Here is a 21,457-nt window from a genome sequence, read left to right as displayed (position 1 = left end):
CGATGTCATTCAGTATTTTTCCTCCGGTACCGCTAAAGGTCTCTAATCCTCTTAACCGCCACTTACAAACTAGCGTACGATTTACAAGATCATTGCCATACCTCCACTTCTTTGAAATGCCATTCTTGTTATTCGGTATTTTCCCTTTGGTATCGTTAAAGGTCTTTAATCCTCTTAACCCCACTTACAAATTAGCGCATGGTTTGCAAGATCCATTGCTCAGTCCTGACTCTGTTGTCTATTATTACATATCGGACTCTTGTGAACTAAGCTTAAAACCCTCCTCACGGGCACCACTTCTATTCATCTACACTCATTGTCATTCTTAACTTTTAGCACCTAAAATTCCGGGCTCGAAATACTGCATTTCGATAATCAGATTTAATGTATCCTATCTCCAGTAAAATTTCTAGCATATAGAATAAGTAATATTTACTGTTCTGTTACATTACTTCCCCATTACATTACTGTCAGGAATATTGAATGAAACTATGCATCTGTGTGATTTATTGAGCATGAAGAGATACCTACTGACAATATTTAGTTACAGGGTGACGCTAGGAATGGTTTATGCTCATTTTTTATTATCATTATTAATAACTACTGCTGCTGCTGCATCTTATGCATGTGTGCAAACGCGTTTATTTCCTTACTGTACGTATGTGTATGTACGACTATCTATATGTCTATCTGTATGCACTGAATTATGCAACCTGTATAATTTTCTGGTAAAGTGCTGAATTGTAAGTGTTACCTATGAAACGACCTAAAATTCTAGAAGTCAGTAAATAATTGCTTAGATTGGAGACAGGGGCGGATGCAAAGGGGGGGTTAAGGGGATATATCCCCCCCGAAATTTTGAGAAAAATACGAAACAAGAAACAAAAATAATATTAATTTTAATTTGTGAATGTACATAGGAATTAAATAGTTTTCCACGTAAATTCTCTTTGCTAAAATGTTAAATTCCAAGAACTGCAGGAAGACGAACACAGAGTTCTTACTTCAAGACAGAGAGTCATGAAGAGTATTTTAGGCTTGTAATTTTCCTTCTCTTCTTAGACTATTTCATTAGTCAACTCAAGGACAGGTTTTTAAATCATAAGGGAATCCTAAAGTCCATACAAACTTTTCTGCCTAAAAATACAGTGCGAGCATCAGATGAAGATTTAGAAACTGCTGTTCAGGCTGTAGTAAATCAGTGCCCCAATGATGTTGATGCATCACCAGAGTCTTTTTTCAATGAATTGAAGATGTGGAGAAGAAATTTCCTTGATCAGAAAAATCTTCACCTAATACCTACTGTTTTTATATCATCTTTGAACAAGTGCAATGAAATTATTTTTCCCTGCACTCGCAAGGCGCTGAAACTTTTCTGCACGTTGCCTGTAACTACAGCAACACCAGAACGGTTCTCAACTTTGCGGTATTTGAAGACTTGCTTGAGGAGCACTATGGGAGCAGACAGATTAAATGGACTGGCCTTGATGTATATACATAAAAATGTAGAAGTAAAAGCTCATGCAGTACTGGATGAAATGTCTAAGAAGCCTCGTCGCCTTCTTCTGTAAATGTCATTCTGTCATTGTTTTTGTATTGCAGTCATTGTAAATGTTAAAATTAAAAAAATATGGTTTATTTAACAACGCTCGCAATTGCCGAGGTTATATCAGCATCGCCGGTGTGCCAGAATTTTTTCCCTCAGGACTTCTTTTACATGCCAGTAAATCGACTGATATGAGGCCTGTCGCATTTAAACACACTTAAATGCCATCGAGCTGGATTGGGGTAGAGCCCGCAACTTCGAGCACAGAAGGCTATACCGACTACGCTACTCAAGCCAACTTGTAAATGTTTGTGACTCGGAAACAAATTGTGAGTATATAAACTTATTTCTCATTACTCCATTTTTACTATCTCCTCAAATCCCTCCACGAAAAAAAAATCCTGCGTCCGCCCCTGATTGGAGATGATGCTGATATAAAAATAATGTCTCGAAAACCTTCAAAGCTAATACATAATTTATAATACTTTAAAGCTAAGTATTTAAACGTATAATAGCATTATTTTAAGACTATATATTTACAATTTGATAGATATAAATTCATATAGAGAGCTGTTATAAATTGTCCCTTTCTATAAACAATCGGCACATGTCATGCCTATTAAAAAAAGCCAGTTATTGAACCTTTATTTTCCGATTATTAACTGTGTGTGTAAGAAACAGGGATTTATATTGCCAATTTTTTCAAGTATTTAATAATCTCGGTTATCGAATTTTAGGCACCCTTGTACGGTTTTGGATAATGTTGTGATTTTTTCGACAAAATATTTAAAAACACACTTTAATTTCAGGATATATAGTTTATTGTTTTCACGTGTTAAATACTAGGTTACTAGTTTCAGTCCGTTGTGGGCTATCTTAGGAACTGCCAGTTCTAAAGTATATATTCCGAAGTGATATGATATTTTTTTATTGGGTTACTTTACGACGCTATATCAACATCTCAGGTTATTTAGCGTCTGAATGAAATGAAGATGATAATGCCGGTGAAATGAGTCCGGGGTCCAGCACCGAAAGTTAGCCAGCATTTGTTCGTATTGGGTTGAGGGAAAATCCCAGAAAAAAACCTCAACCAGGTAACTTGCCCCGACCGGAATTCAAACCCGGGCCACCTGGTTTCGCGGCCAGACGCGCTGACCGTTACTCCACAGACGTTGACGATATAATGTTAAAAGTTCTGTAATCAAGATGTATAATCAAGATGAGACAAGTCATACAATACACAGATACAAGACAGTTCTGAAGATAGTCCACAACAGTCTGAAACTAGTCGACGAGGTCCGTAACCTAATATTTAACATGTGAAAACAATAATCTATGTATTCCGAAGTGATATTATAGTATTAAAAGTTGTGTAATCAAGATGTACACTTTAATTCTTAAAGTTTCATTATTTTGTTGACGAACGATGTTGACCTTTTAGAAGTGGTCTGCACAACAACAACAAAAATTGTAAGGTTATTAAAACCCGATTTACACTCATTGAAAAAAAATCCCATCCAAAACCGGGCTTTTACCTGAGTCATTTTATCATTTCTAACCACTGAGTAGACATACGACAATATCTTCGGCGCGGCGTCTTTGCCAAAATTTGGCGGCGCCCATGGGAACCGCTACAATAGGCCATAGTGTCGTGGTCGTGGTTTAGGATGACAAGTTTCGAAGGGAGACATGTTTCGATTTCTATTAATAAAACGGTACGGCACGCCGTACTTACAGGTGAAATGGCTCCTATTGACAAACAGGATAATATTGTAGTGATATCAAGCTGCATATTTAGTTATTGTTTCGAAAAGTACCTCGACGCTCTTGGAGAGAGAGAGAGAGAGAGAGAGAGAGAGAGAGAGAGAGAGAGAGGGAGGGAGGGAGAGAGGGAGAGAGAGAGATATATTACGTCCATGTATTTATTAACAACTCGCTGTAATTAATTTGTTGGCTGAGAGTGAAATATGTCTTTCCGTTTCAAGTTTTATTTCGAAATGTTTGAAGAAGTAGCTAATAGCACTATTCCATACTATTGTGTAATACTATACGATTAAATAGCCGTTATAGCACAGTCTACTATATACAGTCGCGAAGCTCAATATGTAGTAAAAATGCAAACATGGGTAGTTGCCCACTACTAGGATCGCTACTATCGCCTCATCATCGCAGATCTCTCTCCTAGTAGACGACAAAATATGTTACACTTTCGTTGTGTTCTTTTGGAAAAATTAACACCTTGCTTCCATTATTGAAATATTAAATGCATAAAGTTAATTTATTATTTTAATGAGGTATATTAAATTCCACCATAAACTCGAAGATACCTGCAAGAAATAAGTTAATATTATTTTTGTTTGTGCAAAACGAACTGAAATTTACTATAATCGCTTCACTCATTCAAGATTATAGCGATAATTAACTATGAAACCAATAAATATTAATTTTCATTTCCCTTTACAACAATAATAATGGAAATATGAATTAATGAAGTAACTTACGTGTACCGGTACTTGTAGTGTAGGCTTACGTAGTTAACAAAGTAGAAGGAGGTTAAGCAATAATAATCACACCAGAATTGGAAATAAAACGTGATCAATAAATTTTATTGTAACAGGCTTTTTCTACGTTTCTAGTAAAGTAACAAATAAAAATAACAATAAAATTAACAGCTATAATTAAAAATATATCCTTTGAAAAAAAAAAGTAGGCCTAAGCAATAATAATCCCACCAGAATTGAAAATGAAACGTGATCAATAAATTTCATTAAAACAAACTTAATTTTTCTACATCTCTAGTAAAATATTATTATTCCATTTATTGTATTTTAGCCATTAACATTTTCATTACAACCAATAACGAACATTTCACAAGCATCAATGTGAAATACGCAACGAGCTAGCACTCGATGGAAATACGACACAGTCCAAAGTCGACCGTGGACAGTCTATTGTTTCTAGTTGCTAACCACTTGGAGCGCTTTATCACGAGATTTGCAAAAAATTACCTCAAGCTTCGCGACTGTATATAGTAGACTGTGGTTATAGCTCGCGCAAGAAACGATTACCGAAAACCAATGGTGGCGTTGCTGTCTGTTTTGACGTATGTATGTAGGCACGCCGAGGGGGGAGAGGTACGAGCCAATGGAAGTACTGTCTCTTCAAAGAAGATGAACAAATGAGGACATCGCTGTGGAAATAAAGAACGTAGCAAGAGAAAAATTCGAAGCTAATTAAACGCGCAACATATGTTTACGAATGAAATAATAATAATAATAATAATAATAATAATAATAATAATAATAATAATAATAATATAATAATAATAATAATAATATCGTGCAATACAAGACACGTATTCACATGCAATGGAACAAACTAAAGTCGTAATGTAACTATCACAACGCAAGACTGATTCTATCGATGTCATTTCTCTTCCGACTGTGCTGTACTCGTGAATATCATTCAAGTTATCTCGTGACATTTCCCTCGCCCGCTCTTCCTTATCGCAGTGTTTGATTCGCATTCCTTCCGTCGGTAATCCGTACTTGCGAGACCTATACTTTTGAATGTTGATGGACATGACCTGCTTTATTGTGATACAAAATATTCTGAGAAAAAAAAAAGTTTTTAATCTTGTTTTCAACGTAACTTGTCCCCTCCAATCTCCAACCCAAATGAAATAAAATGCTATTACATTATCACCGTAATTTAGAAGTAATCATTTTTATTTAGTGTGAAAATGTCTGAGTGGTACGAGACAAAAAAAATCCGAAAGGGTGCATATGTCTATGGGCGACAAATTCCCAAAAAAACATATTTTACATTCTGCATTTGAGAGTAAATTTGACAGCGAAGCTCAACTTAAGGACCTACTAACAGATTGACAATATTATAATTATTATAATAGAATATCTTGTTAATAAAATTATTTATCTTGTTTATACAAACTTTTTGATTGGAAGTCAAATATACTAATTATATTAGATAAATTATATTATCTTCCTCATCAATAAATAGAAATATATAATAATAATCATACAACATCTACAAAGTCTAGTCCAAACTTTTTCTTTAATCTGTGGAAATAGCTTCGCTTTGCTTGAACTGCGTATCTTTATTTCTGCAATCCATCATCCTGTTGACTGAGCGTCTGGATTTTCCCTCGGCGGTTAATAGTTTCCTGTAGTAACACCCTATTATTTTATTACTAGAAGATATAAAAGGGGAAGACTCTGAATTAGTCTCATCAGTTGCTTTGTTGAAGGACATACCTAAAACACATCTTCACAATGAGGACGGTTGCTTTCCTTTTCGTCATCCTGGTCGTTGTCGGCGTCTTCATTGCGCATAACCCTGCAGGTAACAGAATACATTCTTCGTCAATACAATCTAGGTTATGTGATAATCCCGATTCTTAGTTAAGTAATAAAATAATTACAAGTTCGGTATTTTAATAATTCTTAAAGAGCTATGATTATGATTATATGTTATAATTAATAATATTGTTACAAAATATATTATTTAAAAATTGGATTATATATATATATATAATATCCTAACATAAAATTAATAGTATTAGACGAAAATAGATTCATATTTATACATTACATCACACAGTATAACATAATGTGAAAAATGAAAGCAATCACAGTTATTAGTAAGTGATTAGATCGTAAATGAAGATACATTGCAGTTTTCCAACTTTCTGTTGGTAAGAAACGGGTATTGAAGTAAATTTTCTATCATTGCACTATATTTTCGCATAATTTATATTCGTCTATATTAACGATGCAAAAAAGTATTGGGAAACCTCTATAGCAGTGGTTCCCAAATCGTGTAAGGAACTGAGGGATGTTGCGAGATGATTTGCAAAATAATACAAAAAAATATTATTAACATACATTTATTTTGTATTTAGAAACATGAACAACGTTTAATATTTTTTTTTTTACAATTATGCCACATTTACAATCTGTCTACAATAGACAATAAGTAAATATTATAAAAGAATATGACATGAGTGGAGATGTTATCCCATGACAACACTCCAAAAGAAAAATAACAGTGTTTTAAATAGCTGTAGTAAAAATGAATGGAAGGTCAAGAGCATTGGTCCTTTTAAGTCTTCTTATTGTTTGACTATTATCCAGCAAATTTAATGCATGATGATTCGGATGTTGATTTAATCGATGCAGGTATTTTTTTGCTGAACTTAGAGGTTTCTTCTTTTACAGTTGAAATGTTAAGATCATGATGAATGACATCATTACGTACATACCATGGTGCAGTGACAATGGAACGTAAAGTTTTGGACTGATTCCTCTGCAGTATTTCAATGTTTGAGTTGCTAGCAGTTCCCCACAGTTGGATGCCGTATGTCCAGATTGGTTTTAGTATGACTTTATAAACAAGAAGTTTATTTTCTAATGACAGTTTTGAGTTAGGTCCCAATAACCAATAGATTTTTGATGTTTTAAAATTTAATTCTTTACGTTTAGTTTCAATATGTTTACGCCATGTTAAGCCGCGATCTAAATGCATACGTAAATATTTAACATCGTCTGCTTCAGGAAGTTCTTTGTTGTACACTGTTACGGGAGGACAGTTTTCAGTTCTGGTTCCGAAAGTAACATGAACTGATTTGTTTTCACTCGCTTGTATTCTCCATTTAATTAGCCAGTCTTCTGTTTCTTTCAATTCATTCTGCAGGTTTTCAGATGCTGTTGATGGATCTTCATGTGAAGCAAGAATAGCAGTGTCATCAGCGAAAGTAGCCACCAATACCTCATTAGAAATTGGAAAATCAGCTGTATAAATTTTATATAGTATAGGGCCTAAGACTGAACCTTGAGGTACACCTGACTTTATATCATAGAATGAGGAGAAATAACGTTGAATATAAAAATAAAAAAAAAATGTTTCAGTAGCTATATAGTAAAAAAATAATGTGATAAATGTTTATGTTTTTCAGAAAGCAGCTTCTAAAATCTGGACTCCGTATTCCATTCACACACTGTGTTATCATATTCAAGTTCAAGAAAATTTCTCGCGTTTGCTTTGATGATGATCATAGACAAATTTATTTTGCATAAATACGAGTTTGCAAATATTACATAAAAAATTAAGGACTGTGTAGGCCTACTTGTGCAAACTCGAGATATTCTTGCATTCTTTTGATCCAAAACTGATCTACGCTCTTCGAAAAAATGTCTAACTTAAACATTTCTAACAGTAGGCATATGTTTCAATTAGTTGTTCTTTAATATTTTCTGGAATTTCAGTCAGTTGAATGAAAATGTCTAAAAAGGGATCCATCTGTCACTGTCGTAATTGTTTTGAGCTTTTTTTCGGAAAATACTTTAAAAGCTGTTGCTTAAAATTGTGGAAATTTAATTGCTTGGTTGTAAAACCAAACTCAGTATTTGTCTATCACATATAGCTAAATTTTCCATGAGTTCTTTAATACTCTTGAATGAATAAAATTTATTTTTGTCAAGTGATATTGACTAGAAATCAAGTTTCTTTTTAAACCCATTAATTTTATCCCTAGCTGTTATTACAACATCTTTGTCTTGCAAACTACTGATTAAAGTGTTTAAGTATTCAAAAATATGAGCAAAGAAGACTAATCTCAGAAGCGAAAGAGAACTTATAAATAGGTTCGCGTGTTCAGATTTCTCGTCTTGCATGTACCGCTACAACAAAAGTTCTGCTCTTAACTGTAGAACTCTTTTCAGCACGATATTCCGCGAAAACCGCCTTACTTCCCTGTGATAAAGTATATTTTCATATAGGCTTAATGAACCCTTATATTCACAAAATTTTCTGAAAATACGAATTTTGAAAGCTCTTCTCTTCATGAAATTTACCACTTTGTATTAAACTATTATCGCAGCGCCACGGTGGTAATAGTCTGAAGCGTTAGAAATGATATTTACTGAATATTTCGTGTCATTGTTACACCATATAGGCCTACTTCTATTTTCGCCGTTCTTTGGTTGGTATCCAATGGTTTTGAGTAAAATTATAATTATTTTCGATTTTACGAGGATTTTCGAATGGGGTTAAGTAACTTACTGGTACGGAAAGGGGAGGGATCGCAAAAGAGTCTCACCCAAAAGTGGGTCAAAATGTTTAGGAACCACTGCTCTAAAGTATATCATAATCCCAAGCAACCAACGTCATAAGTTATAACATTTCTCTATGAAAAGGTATCTTCATTCACTCAATTAAGTTGGGGTAGGTAATAGCCCTGATCACATAATATGCATACGTGCTTTCTGGCATTTTAATACTGTCGAGACACATTGCCTTGCCAGCAGATCTTTAGTCATGGTAAATAATGTGATCACATGCATACGTGCATGCATGCATACATCCATACACACACACGCACGCACGCACACACACACACACCTCTCCTAATTGTACAACTTTAATAACAGGTCACGGTAATATAAAATCATATTTACACAAGTATAAAATTATAGACAACCCTATGTGCACTTGTAATACAGCAGAACAATCAGTGGATCACCTTATATATGATTGTAAATTAATAGAGCAGGAAAGAGAAACTTTGAAAGCAAAAGTTCTACGGTTAGAAAATTGGCCAGTCAACAAAAATAAACTGATCTCAGAATATACCACAAAATTCATTAAATTTGCAAATAGTACAGATTTTAACAAGTTACAATGAAAAGAATAATTCGTATATCCATCATCTTGTAAGAAAGTAACAGTAATATTTAGTTAACATAGCATGTATACCAAGATAATATCATTGCATGTAATATTACTCCATAGTAATGGAGCATGCAGGTTGGGTTAAAAAAAACACACACATACACACACCGGCGTGGCTCAGTCGGTTAAGGCGCTTACCTGCCGGTCTGAAGTTGCGCTCGGGCGCGGGTTCGATCCCCGCTAGGGCTGGTTACCTGGTTAGGTTTTTTCCGAGGTTTTTCCCAACCGTAAGTGAATTCCAGGTAATCTATGGCAAATCCTCGGCCTCATCTCGCTATCACTAATCTCCTCGACGCTAAATAACCTCGTAGTTGATACAGCGTCGTTAAATAACCAACTAAAATAAAATACATACATACAATATATATATTCACGTCATTGTCCTTAACTTGCCGCTATTCGCCTCAACTCTGCGAGTTTGGCTCATAGATGTCACTATACAGGATGTTTCAGAATAACTATTCGTAATTTTCAGAAGTGACAGAGGGCACGTAATGAAACTTTTTTTTTTTCGTATTAAAGTAGTGTCCGGAAATGCTTCCGTATCGAGATATAGCGATTTGAAAGAAATGAGAATTTCAAAGAATTTCAAGGTAAATAGTAAGTACTGGCCACTATCTCGAAGACTTTGATCTAGCCTTGAAAATGTTATACGACAGGTAATATAACGCAACAGATGTTGTTTCGCATAAATTCGCCGTGTCTCATTAGTATTGCCATAAGCTGCTCCATATGTCCTACGCAAGTCTGCCAGTTCAACATTTCGTAAACTGATGCCGTTTTAATGATTGGAAATGTATACACATATCGGACAGAAATTATTTTGCGACGCGCAACGAAAACAAATCAACTTCCATTGTTTCCATGGTAGACCTTAAAGACAATCATGGATGATAATAAGGTCAATGAATGAAGAGTTTTGACTTTTACCGTATTACCTGCGACGGTCGTCGGTCGTCGTCGTTGTTGCCCACGACGCCTTTCCTTGCCCTCGGCTGCCAGCTCCGTCGTGTATGGAAAGTATCTCAAGGAGGCACGTTGATGTCAATAATTAAAGATGTACACTAATTAATTTGGGCGCCAGCCTCCTCGAGATTACTCCGGTAGAGTATGAGATTTCCCAGGTCAGCTGCAAAACGGTTGGGACATGGGGTTTGGGAGACGTGCTCGTAGATTGAAATGATGTAGGCGCACACCAGAAGCTATTGGTAAGAACTATGAGAACGTTTATTATTATTGTTTGTTTCAGATTAGCAGAAATGCGCGTCCAAGTGTATAATATCTTGCTCTCACTTCCTACAAGTTGGTAGACTAATTTCTGAATTCACGTAATTATATATTTTGTACTATAAAACACCAATAATATAACGGAGAGTTGATAACGTGATGACAATTTATTCTTAATGTAATAATAATGATGAGAAAAGAATTCAGACTTATAATAATGATACGACACACGACTTCTTACTAAACCCACTAAAAAATTCTAAGTCCGTAAATTGTTATCCTTCCGAGTTAGGTTCGCCGAGAATATGTGGAGTGCGTCCTCACCGCACGCTGTCTATATGCCCTCTGTCTATCTGCCAAAACTACCCTCTATTGCAACCACCAAACTTACAATTTCGCCCTCCTATCTATAAATCACGTGTCTCTATTACGAATCCTGATTGGCCATGATTACTCTTACGTCACTTAAGACGCGCTTTTCAAAAATTGCTCGTTACTAGATTCTCCCCTACTTCCGGTGTTTCTGACAATTCTCTGACATATACCAGATCATCTCTTTTCGAACCTGGCTTGGCGTCATCTTGCTGACCACCCGCAGGCAAAGTCCACACATTCCCTCATCGGTCAACTCCACGCCTGGACACATGTTTCCTGTCCGCGTAGCGTCGCTTCGGCCTTTCTGCCCACCTGTTACTTCCGCCTCACATTCTGGACCTTTCTTACACGTCCACTCTTCCTATCTATATAAGAATATTAACACGAAATACTAATCTGATGAAAACCTCCTTATCCTATACGAGGAACCGTCTCATACCTCGATAGGAAGCATTTCGAACACTGCTGTATTGGAGCAAAATGTTTATACCCTCTATCACATAATATGAAAATTAGGAATAGTTAATCTGGAACCCATTGTTCCAGAAGTGTTCCAGATTAACAGGGTCAAAATTATACAGATCATAGAGGAGCCCAACATTAGTATATTTTGATAGGGAACCAAAGGTTAGAGATGCCACTCATTGTTAAACACTAAATTTCTGGTGTAGCGCCCGAAGGCATCTCCTAGCATGCTTGCCGTGTCAAAAGTTCGAATGCAGACATTTGGTGGCACTAACGCTTGAACTCCGCTGACTCGTACTTACATCTGTGCAGAGCACTGCCTGCTGAACACGTTGCCACATCTCTCACGCCAGAATATTAACAAATTTAAGCATGCATTTTTATTTAATTTCACGAAAACGTAATAGAACACACAAATATGTATTTAAACTAATATTAACTCTTTGCTAGATATACCTATTGATGTAATTTATTGTTTTCGTAATTATACTAACGATATAAGTAGGCCTAGTATAACGCGAATAAAATAAGAGAAGAAATATTTTTTCTGGGAAAACTATCAAGTTTTGACCCTATGTTGTATGGACATTTTTTGATCCTGTAGACCGTCTCCGACGACTGTGAAAAGGACGGCACTTATACCCGTTACACCCTGTACGTTTGTGAAGTGAATTACAAAATCGGAAATTGAAAAACTCGCTCTGCTCATTTTTAAAACTTTTCGTCAATTTTGTAAAAAACACTTCCCTACCTTGTATTCTTGCATCGTAGTTATACTATTCCATCCTTGTTCAGGTGTTCTTCTACTCATAAGATGAAATATTTCCCAATATTTTTGCAGGGTTCTTCTAAGTCACCTGTATTTAAATTGTTAAAAATTCTGTGGAAAAATATCATACGAACATAATGAACTGGCTTTACAACAAATTAATAAATTCTTTATCACTTCTTAACTATAGAGCTATTCCATCTCAAATCGGTCGAAATATAGAGAAAATTTACCTTACAATTTCTAAATACAATAAAACTTTTTTGTACGTAGAGAACTGTGATACAATGCTTTGTGCAAAGTTTGAGGCATCAGAACTTCATAGTGTTTAAATTAGAAATATTTAAATTTATCGCATTTTCATAAAATTAGCAACTTTAAACTGTTGTGGCTCCGAAACCCTTTCGCCCAGTGATCAAAATCATGGTTTATTTTGATGCTGAGAAATTAAAGTTTATATTGACATATAAACAGATTTTCTTACTTTTTATGGAAATGGAGAAATTTAGATTTTTCCTCATTAAGACGCCTTTGCCAAGGAAAAAATATTTTAAAAATATATAGTTAGATTGCGCATTGAAAGTACAAATAAACACATATTTTTTACTGATGGTATGTTGATAAAGTATTGAAAATATCAAATAAAGAAAATAAATAGTACGCGCGTGAAGTAACAGCTGACTGTGAGACGGGAGCTAGCCGATACAAGCAAGGCCAGGAGACAAACACGTGATGTTTCGTCTAGTAGCGCATAGCTGGGGTAGCTTTATCACAAGTTTTCATAAACACAGGAGTAAAATGACGCCCAACGCTCGCCTATCTTCAGCTCTCGGCCAGTGCGTGCGGTACTGCGCCGTTCAAGTTCAGGCGTGTGAAAATAATCTATTTAATATCCTCGAAACTTATTGCCATACCACTAAGCAAACAATGCCGAATCCCTCTTAATAATGTAAGGTTTTTTCTCAATATTTTTTTTTTTACATTTTTACAAATTGGCAAAAAGCCTAAAAGTAAGTAAAATCAGATTATCTGTCTCTCTATGTACAATAAAAATAAGGATTACTTCTTAACATAACCTACCAAACCTGTCAGCTTCAAAATGAGCTCCCATTCAATGTTCTGCAGTAAAGGTTCCAGGGTTCTGAGCGCTAAAAGAAGCTTGTTTTTATAAAATACGCTAAATTTGTGTCTCAACAATATGAAAACCGTTTGACTTTCGATAGTATATTTTTGAAAATGCACTCTCCTCAACTTACTTACTTACTTAGTTACAAATGGCTTTTAAGAAACCCGAAGGTTCATTGCCGCCCTCACATAAGCCCGCCAGCGGTCCCTATCCTGTGCAAGATTAATCCAGTCTCTATCATCATACCCCACCTCCCTCAAATCCATTTTAATATTATCCTCCCATCTACGTCTCGGCCTCCCTAAAGGTCTTTTTCCCTCCGGTCTCCCAACTAACACTCTATATGCATTTCTGGATTCGCCCATACGTGCTACATGCCCTGCCCATCTCAAACGTCTGGATTTAATGTTCCTAATTATGTCAGGTGAAGAATACAATGCGTGCAGTTCTGCGTTGTGTAACTTTCTCCATTCTCCTGTAACTTCATCCCGCTTAGCCCCAAATATTTTCCTTAGCACCTTATTCTCAAACACCCTGAACCTATGTTCCTCTCTCAGAGTGAGAGTCCAAGTTTCACAACCATACAGAAGAACCGGTAATATAACTGTTTTATAAATTCTAACTTTCAGATTTTTGGACAGCAGACTGGATGATAAGAGCTACTCAACCGAATAATAACACGCATTTCCCATATTTATTGTGCGTTTAATTTCCTCCCGAGTGTCATTTATATTTGTTACTGTTGCTCCAAGATATTTGAATTTTTCCACCTCTTCGAAGGATAAATCTCCAATTTTTATATTTCCATTTCGTACAATATTCTGGTCACGAGACGTAATCATATACTTTGTCTTTTCGGGATTTCCTTCCAAACCGATCGCTCTACTTGCTTCAAGTAAAATTTCCGTGTTTTCCCTAATCGTTTGTGTATTTTCTCCTAACATATTCACGTCATCCGCATAGACAAGAAGCTGATGTAACCCGTTCAATTCCAAACCCTGCCTGTTATCCTGAACTTTCCTAATGGCATATTCTAGAGCGAAGTTAAAAAGTAAAGGTGATAGTGCATGTCCCTGCTTTAGCCCGCAGTGAATTGGAAAAGCATCAGATAGAAACTGACCTATACGGACTCTGCTGTATGTTTCACTGAGACACATTTTAATTAATCGAACTAGTTTCTTGGGAATACCAAATTCAATAAGAATATCATATAATACTTCCCTCTTAACCGAGTCATAAGCCTTTTTGAAATCTATGAATAACTGATGTACTGTACCCTTATACTCCCATTTTTTCTCCATTATCTGTCGAATACAAAAAATCTGATCAATAGTCGATCTATTACGCCGAAAACCGCACTGATGATACTCTCCTCAACACCTTTTATAAATAGGGGAAAAAAATTAGAGTATAAAAAATGCGAGGTTTTTTACTGATCGATTTCATATGGAATAGCCCTATAGCTGTTATTGACTTATTTCAAGTTGGTTGCTTTTATTCTATGATATTACTCAAAATATGCGGGATATGTAATTAACGTCAAAAAGTTTGTGGAACATTTAATAATTTGGAAAGAAAGTTAATACTTCTTAAAAGCTTGCATATAAATGCAAATTAAATATTTATAACTAGTTATTACTATTAGTAATCATATAAAATAATGTAAGATTTTTATCTTTCACCAACTTATAACAAATTGTATTTAGACGTGTAATTTGAAAGTAATCAGTAAGCTATAGCATATTGGAAAACAAAATGTCTTACCCTCTGCAAAATTATATTATACAATTTTTCATCTCGAATAAAGTTGTTGATTTATTAAATACTTGTTGCAATCTCTAGTGTCATTAATCACGCTTCCTTCTTACAGTGGCACAATGCCAGTTCAATAACTGCTGGGCAACATGTCAGGCTGAACACAGCATCAACTTCAGGAGAGCTTTCTGTAGTAGCGGAACCTGCCAGTGTGGTATGTTACATCAATGGAACTCATTTTGTATATAAATACATAAAGTATAAATTCTTTGATAAAGTCTGAAAGAAACACTTGCTGCTTCAATATCCCGAAAGATATTTGAAGGGTTCAGAACCATAGTGGGCCAAGCGCCATTTACTAAAACCGTAGAAAACAAGGGTTAAATGAAGTTATTACCATAATTCAATGGAAACAAATAGCAAGTAATATAAAGTATACACATTAAAACTAAATGATAGGCCTATGTCAATCTTCATTAAACTATGGTATTCATTTAACTTTGTTTTCTTTCTCCGTTTTTAATAAATGGCGCTTGGCCCACTATGGCTTCGAACCCTTCATTTTCTGTTCGAGATATACTGGGTGTTCATTTCAAAGTGTGTCATGACGTCACTGTTGTTGGGTCACAGATTTGAATCGAGTTTCAGGTTATATGTTAGAGAAGTTGTCTATTATTTAAGGCGTTCTTCAATCTGAACTTGAGAACGTGTACGGTATAACTTGAACGTCATAGCAACAGATGGCGATCTGTACGGTCTGTGTGCTACCATAACCTCTTTCGAACTGTGTTTTGCGCCGGCAAGTCGTACGCAGGGTATTTGTTATAATCGGCTGCGTACGGTAACATTCCACAACACAAATCAAATGCTCCGTGTCCATGTTGACCGTCGAAGTTAATGTCAACAAATACGTAAGTAATCGTCTTAACCCTCTCCCCATATCCCGACAGTACGTATTTCCAAACAGTTCACATTCCTGCCACTACCGGCGTTACCGTACGTATCGGTACGTACTCTTCAGAATGAACGCCGTACTTGGTAGGCAACTTCTCTACCTCATAGGTTATACACCTCTGCGGAAGTGTAGGAAGATTGAATTCTCTAGGCTCATCGGCTAGCCACATGACGGCATACAGCGAGCCATGACACACTTTGAACTGAACACCCAGTAGTTTCAGTTCGTTAGTAAATTCTTAAATTAAGTATAGGCCTATGCACTTCATATGATCTGAAATTGGATACGAGATAATGAATTTGAATATTATACGAAATACAAGTAATTTATAATAGGCGTGTTCAGATCAGTTAAATTAATGCGAATAACATTTTCCGTTACTAGCACGTAATGCTGATATTTTAATTTAAAGTGTTACGAACTGATACCGAGTTTGAAGTTGTACTCAATAATCATAATTCGTGTGTGTGTTTTTTGTACGATATAATAATATTCAGGGTTACCATTTGTTACTAATGAAAAAAAATTTCGCTCCGGCGCCGAGGATCGAATCCGGGTCTCCCAGTTCTACTCACTGAGAGCTCTAACCATTGAGCTACCCCGAAGTTCAACCCACCGCACCGGATCGAATCTTCCTCCTTTGGTTCTTTTTCCTTAATGGCCTTATTCCGTGTTCAATTTATATTTATAGTATTGGCATTATATTTTAAGTCAACAGTCATCACAAGGAGCGCACTCAATTGAGAGACTTGGCGGTAGAGACTTCTACAGTATATGCACTGTTAGACGAGATTAATTTTTAGTCCTACAGAATTATCTGTGATGGTTACCATTTGAAGAGTACAGGGGAAAAACCTGATAAGTTACATTTTACTCTTTTTACAGGAGAGCGAGTTACAAGTTTCGAGACCCATTATATTCTATTGTCTTTGGGTTATCATTCTTCAAATTTAGTCGGCCTCGCTAGCACAGTGGGTATAGCGCTGGCCTTCTATGCTCGAGGTCGCGGCATTTAAGTGTGCTTAAATATGACAGGCTCATGTTAGTAGATTTACTGGCATGTAAAATAACTCCTGCGGGACAAAATTCCAGCACACCAGCGACGCTGATATAAACTCGGCAGTTGCGAACGTCGTTAAATAAACCATAATTTAATTCTTCAGATTTCTTTGGTCTAATGAGACACTTATTCTGTACAGTTAAACTACACAATCTACACTGCCCGTGCTATTACATGGCATCTGAAATAGAAAATCGATAATTTTGGACTTCTCAAGTTTTTCCCCTGTGCTCTTCATTTGTTATTAACGGAGAAAAATTCGATCCTCGGCACCGAGCGAACTTTTCTCCGTTAATAACAAATGGTAACCATTGTATATAATTCTGTAGGACCAAAAATTAATTTCTACATAAATATACAGGTGTTTAAAAAGTAATGATAAACATTTAAGGATGAGAAGTAAAAAAGTACCAGTAAACATAGGTCCGCAAATTAATCGTTTACGTGATAATACCATTCTATGCTGGTTGGGACCCACTGCCTAATAAGTACTAATTCTAACAAAAGCAGTGACAATATTATTTAATTTATAAATTACGAGACAGTAAAATTCATGACTTTGCCTTTAACAGCACAGAAATGTGATTAAACATACACAAAATAAATTTTTTGTTTGAACAACAGTACAATATGAACATGTTAACAGAAGAATTTTACAGCAGTTGTTCAAAATGTTGATCATGCACTGGAATATATGTCCAGTCTTTTTCGCAAAGACCCGCGAATGCGTTCGAGCAATCCTGGGTCATTCTTTATTTGCTGGAAGGCATCTGCAATTCTTCTGATGTGGTGATATCTATTGCGTAAACTAGGTTTTTTTTTGCATAACATCATACACAAAAATCCAAGGGATTTAAATCCGATGATCTAGGTACAGGTTCTCCTCTACCTATCCACCGTTCACCATATCGTCTGTTTAGATATCGCCTCACACTTGGAAGGAAATGGGATGGGGAGAGTGCGGCATACAGTACGATTATTTAGTCCTGACAGTCGCCGACAGGCGAGTCCATTAAGTTACGCCCAGGGATGTTCGGGTTAGTCAGTCGCTTGCATTCAGAGCGATCGGATGTCACACGTGCGATAGAGCTGTGTGTTTCCAGTACAGTTAAGCTGTACCGCATTTCTCTACTGACCGCTCGCCCGTATCTCTACTCCGAAGCTCTCCCCACTACTCCTATTACTTCCCCTCTTTCGCGTCGCCGAGCTGTCAGGACTAAATAATCGGTCTGTACGTACGAAGCATGAATGTTGCCGCTTTACCGTATCCAGGCGCTCGGTTCGCTGGTGTTCTAAACCATCACAAAATAGCATTATCTCGTAAACGATTAATTTTCGGACCCATGTTTATTGGAACTTTTTCGCTTCTCTTCGTGTTTACTTCTCAGCCTTAATTTTTTTACTATCATTTCTGTATAATTTTACAAATATCATAAATCAACTTAAGCCAGCGGCGTGGCTCAGTCGGTTAAGGCGCTTGCCTGCCGGTCTGAAGTTGCGCTCGGGCGCGGGTTCGATCCCCGCTTGGGCTGATTACCTGGTTGGGTTTTTCCGAGGTTTTACCCAACCGTAAGGTGAATGCCAGGTAATCTACGGTGAATCCTCGGTCTCATCTCGCCAAATACCATCTCGCTATCACCAATCTCATCGACGCTAAATAACCTAGTAGTTAATACAGCATCATTAAATAACTAAATAAAAAAAATCAACTTGTGTGTTCACTGGAAACTAATAGAGAAGACCTCTGTCGGCCCTAAATGGAAGCTAAGATTGCATAATGTTCCTACTCTGTAACTTATATGGCAAGACTTGGTACTCAGTTGACACAGCGCTAACTTATGATGACTTGGGAACCAGGTTCAAGTCTCGACTGTGGCGACGTCGTATTTGGTGGACAAAGCGAAGGTTTATGAGAGTTTTTCACAAGGTTCTCCCTTTTCCCTTCATCATTCCATCATCACTCTTCATTTCAATATTTATGATGATTAGGGGGCTGATGTTGATGACGTAAAATTTACTTAAAATTATCATTAAAATGCCCTTAAACTAATGGGAAAATGAAAAGAAAATGACATTTAATTATTATTCAAAGTACTCGCACCACAAGTTCTTAAAAATTAGTCAACTTGTTTCAATGACTACCCTGCAAATCTCGGAGAGAGGAGGCAACTTCCTGGAATTTGGCTAAGATAAAGAAAAAGAAAATGCAACAAAATGAAGGTTTTAAGGGAAAACTATAGATTTTAATGAGGATTTACAATGTGTTTCAATCAGGGGTGGTCCATGTCAGTGCCTTCATTATCCGTCGCCTCCTCCTTCCGCTCTTCACTTTTGTTATTATATTATTCATTATGGGATATTATTAACTCAGAAATGTTTAACATTTGTTTTCTGTATCTTTTCAGTGTTTGTCAGACCATAATTGCTCAGCAGCTGGTTGATTCCATTATGACGACTGGATTGGCTAATATGTGTATCTTGTGTACAGCATTTCAACATAAAACTTGTACAGTATAGTGGTCATTTTTAACAAATGTTTCCTTAATTGGAGAATCTAGAATATTAGAAATGAATTGTACAAAATTAATGAGAGTGGTTACAGTTAATCTATTTTGAATAAAGCTAGTCTGATAGTCTGACAGATAGCACCTAAGGCATGATTAAATATTCTACTGTATAAAATGTCTTCAAGCTATTTATAAAAATGTCACAACAATGATATCATTATCTTTTTAGCTTTATTTAAAAATTCAGGCAATTTAAAAACTTTCACTGAGTGATGTTTGTACATTTACCACAGAGTAAACTACTATACCTCTTAAATGTTGTTGCTTTCATTATTTCGTATTCTTTATATTAATTTCTCAGCGGTTATTAGCTATCCATTCCTATAATATAACAACGCTTTAAAATAAGGGTGACCGTTACCTTTCAAATCCCATTCTAAAATCTCAGCATTACCTCATAAGGACTGAATAACCAAACTATTACATAAATCTTCGTTAATGCGAAGAAATGAGGAATTAATGAATACATAATATTAATTAATTTAGTCTAAAATGTATGCAATGGAGAGGGAAAGGAACAGGCCACCCTACACCATTATCTCCTGGCTTAGTTGTCTCATAAGTGATGCTTTGTTGGTATCACTTGTGAGGTTCAGTCCTGTCTTCGGACAGTTGACTAAACAACAAACAATATCCAGAAAAATTTCTTTCTAATGGCAGAATGTTGTAGAGAAGATCAATTTGTGCGTTAGAAAGAATGGTCTAACGTTCCAGCACCTATTATAAGATAAGCCAATAAATTACATTTGCTATGTAATGTATGTCTTAAGATTTTATTGCCGAAACTGATGCTCTGAATCACCTCTAAGCGGGCTGTTACTTGCCCATGTTACTTCGTCAACGATGTCATAGTAAGCGGAACCAGTTTCCAGGCGTACACCCATTATTTAGGAAAGACAATTCCGTAATGTATTTCTAATGCAAGTCTCGAACTTCAAAGATACAGGTATAACAAAACAAAAGGAATTATAAGAGAAATTTTCAACGAATAATCACTAGCATAGAATTAATCTATACTAATAATAAATCTGTAGCCGAAATTTTTCTGGTAATTTTCGATTTTCCAAAAATAATTGGTCCTAACATATATAATTAATCACCCTGAAACCGAAAATCGATTTTTTGAAATTTTTGTTTGTATGTCTGTCTGTCTGTATGTATGTTTGTTACCTTTTCACGCGATAATGGCTGAACGGATTTCGATGAAAATTGGAATATAAATTAAGTTCGTTGTAACTTAGATTTTAGGCTATATGGCATTCAAAATACATTATTTAAAAGGGGGGGTTATAAGGGGGCCTGAATTAAATAAATCGAAATATCTGGCTTATTATTGATTTTTGTTAAAAATGTTACATAACAAAAGTTTCTTTAAAAATAATTTGCGATAAGTTTTATTCCTTGAAAAATTTTGATAGGACTGATATTTAATGAGATATATGAGTTTTAAAATTAAAATAACTACCATCTAAGGCCCGTGTAATGAATTAAAAAACAAATGACTTCGTCTATAAGGGGCCTTGGACAGCAACAATCGAAAGCTATGAAAGATAGCCTACAGATAATGTTTCTGCGTTTCTATGAAGTAATATCGGAAGCTAAATTAACCGATTTGTATAATTAATTATTAATTCACCATTGGAAAGTGTAGTTTCTCTAGATGGACATAATGCTATAATGTTATTACAGTAACTTCTGAGTGAATCGAGGACAGGTAAGATTAAAATAGCTTCTTATGCACAGAAAACTTGATAGGCTATTCTGTACATTCGTTTCCTGTATTTCCTAAAATAATTTTTACGACCAAATGAGTGGTCTCTGGATCAAAATGATCGCATTTTAATTATGCAAATACAATTTAAA

The 21,457-nt window shown here is 35.7% G+C and overlaps 1 protein-coding gene across 1 annotated transcript; it reads left to right on the top strand.

Moving 5' to 3' along the window:
• The first annotated feature begins 5,752 nt into the window (after positions 1–5,752).
• Positions 5,753–19,850, top strand: LOC138704148 (termicin-like). Its single transcript, XM_069832087.1, has 3 exons — positions 5,753–5,908; positions 15,128–15,226; positions 19,433–19,850. Exons 1-3 carry the CDS (start codon positions 5,839–5,841, stop codon positions 19,447–19,449), a joined length of 186 nt encoding a protein of 61 aa, XP_069688188.1. The 5' UTR covers positions 5,753–5,838; the 3' UTR covers positions 19,450–19,850.
• Positions 19,851–21,457: the final 1,607 nt, after the last annotated feature.

This window comes from Periplaneta americana, chromosome 1 (assembly GCF_040183065.1).
Source record: "Periplaneta americana isolate PAMFEO1 chromosome 1, P.americana_PAMFEO1_priV1, whole genome shotgun sequence".
In the NCBI taxonomy this organism is placed as follows: domain Eukaryota; kingdom Metazoa; phylum Arthropoda; class Insecta; order Blattodea; family Blattidae; genus Periplaneta; species Periplaneta americana.
The sequence above is the reverse complement of the archived record's forward strand: the minus strand, read 5'-3'. Positions and strand labels throughout refer to the sequence as shown.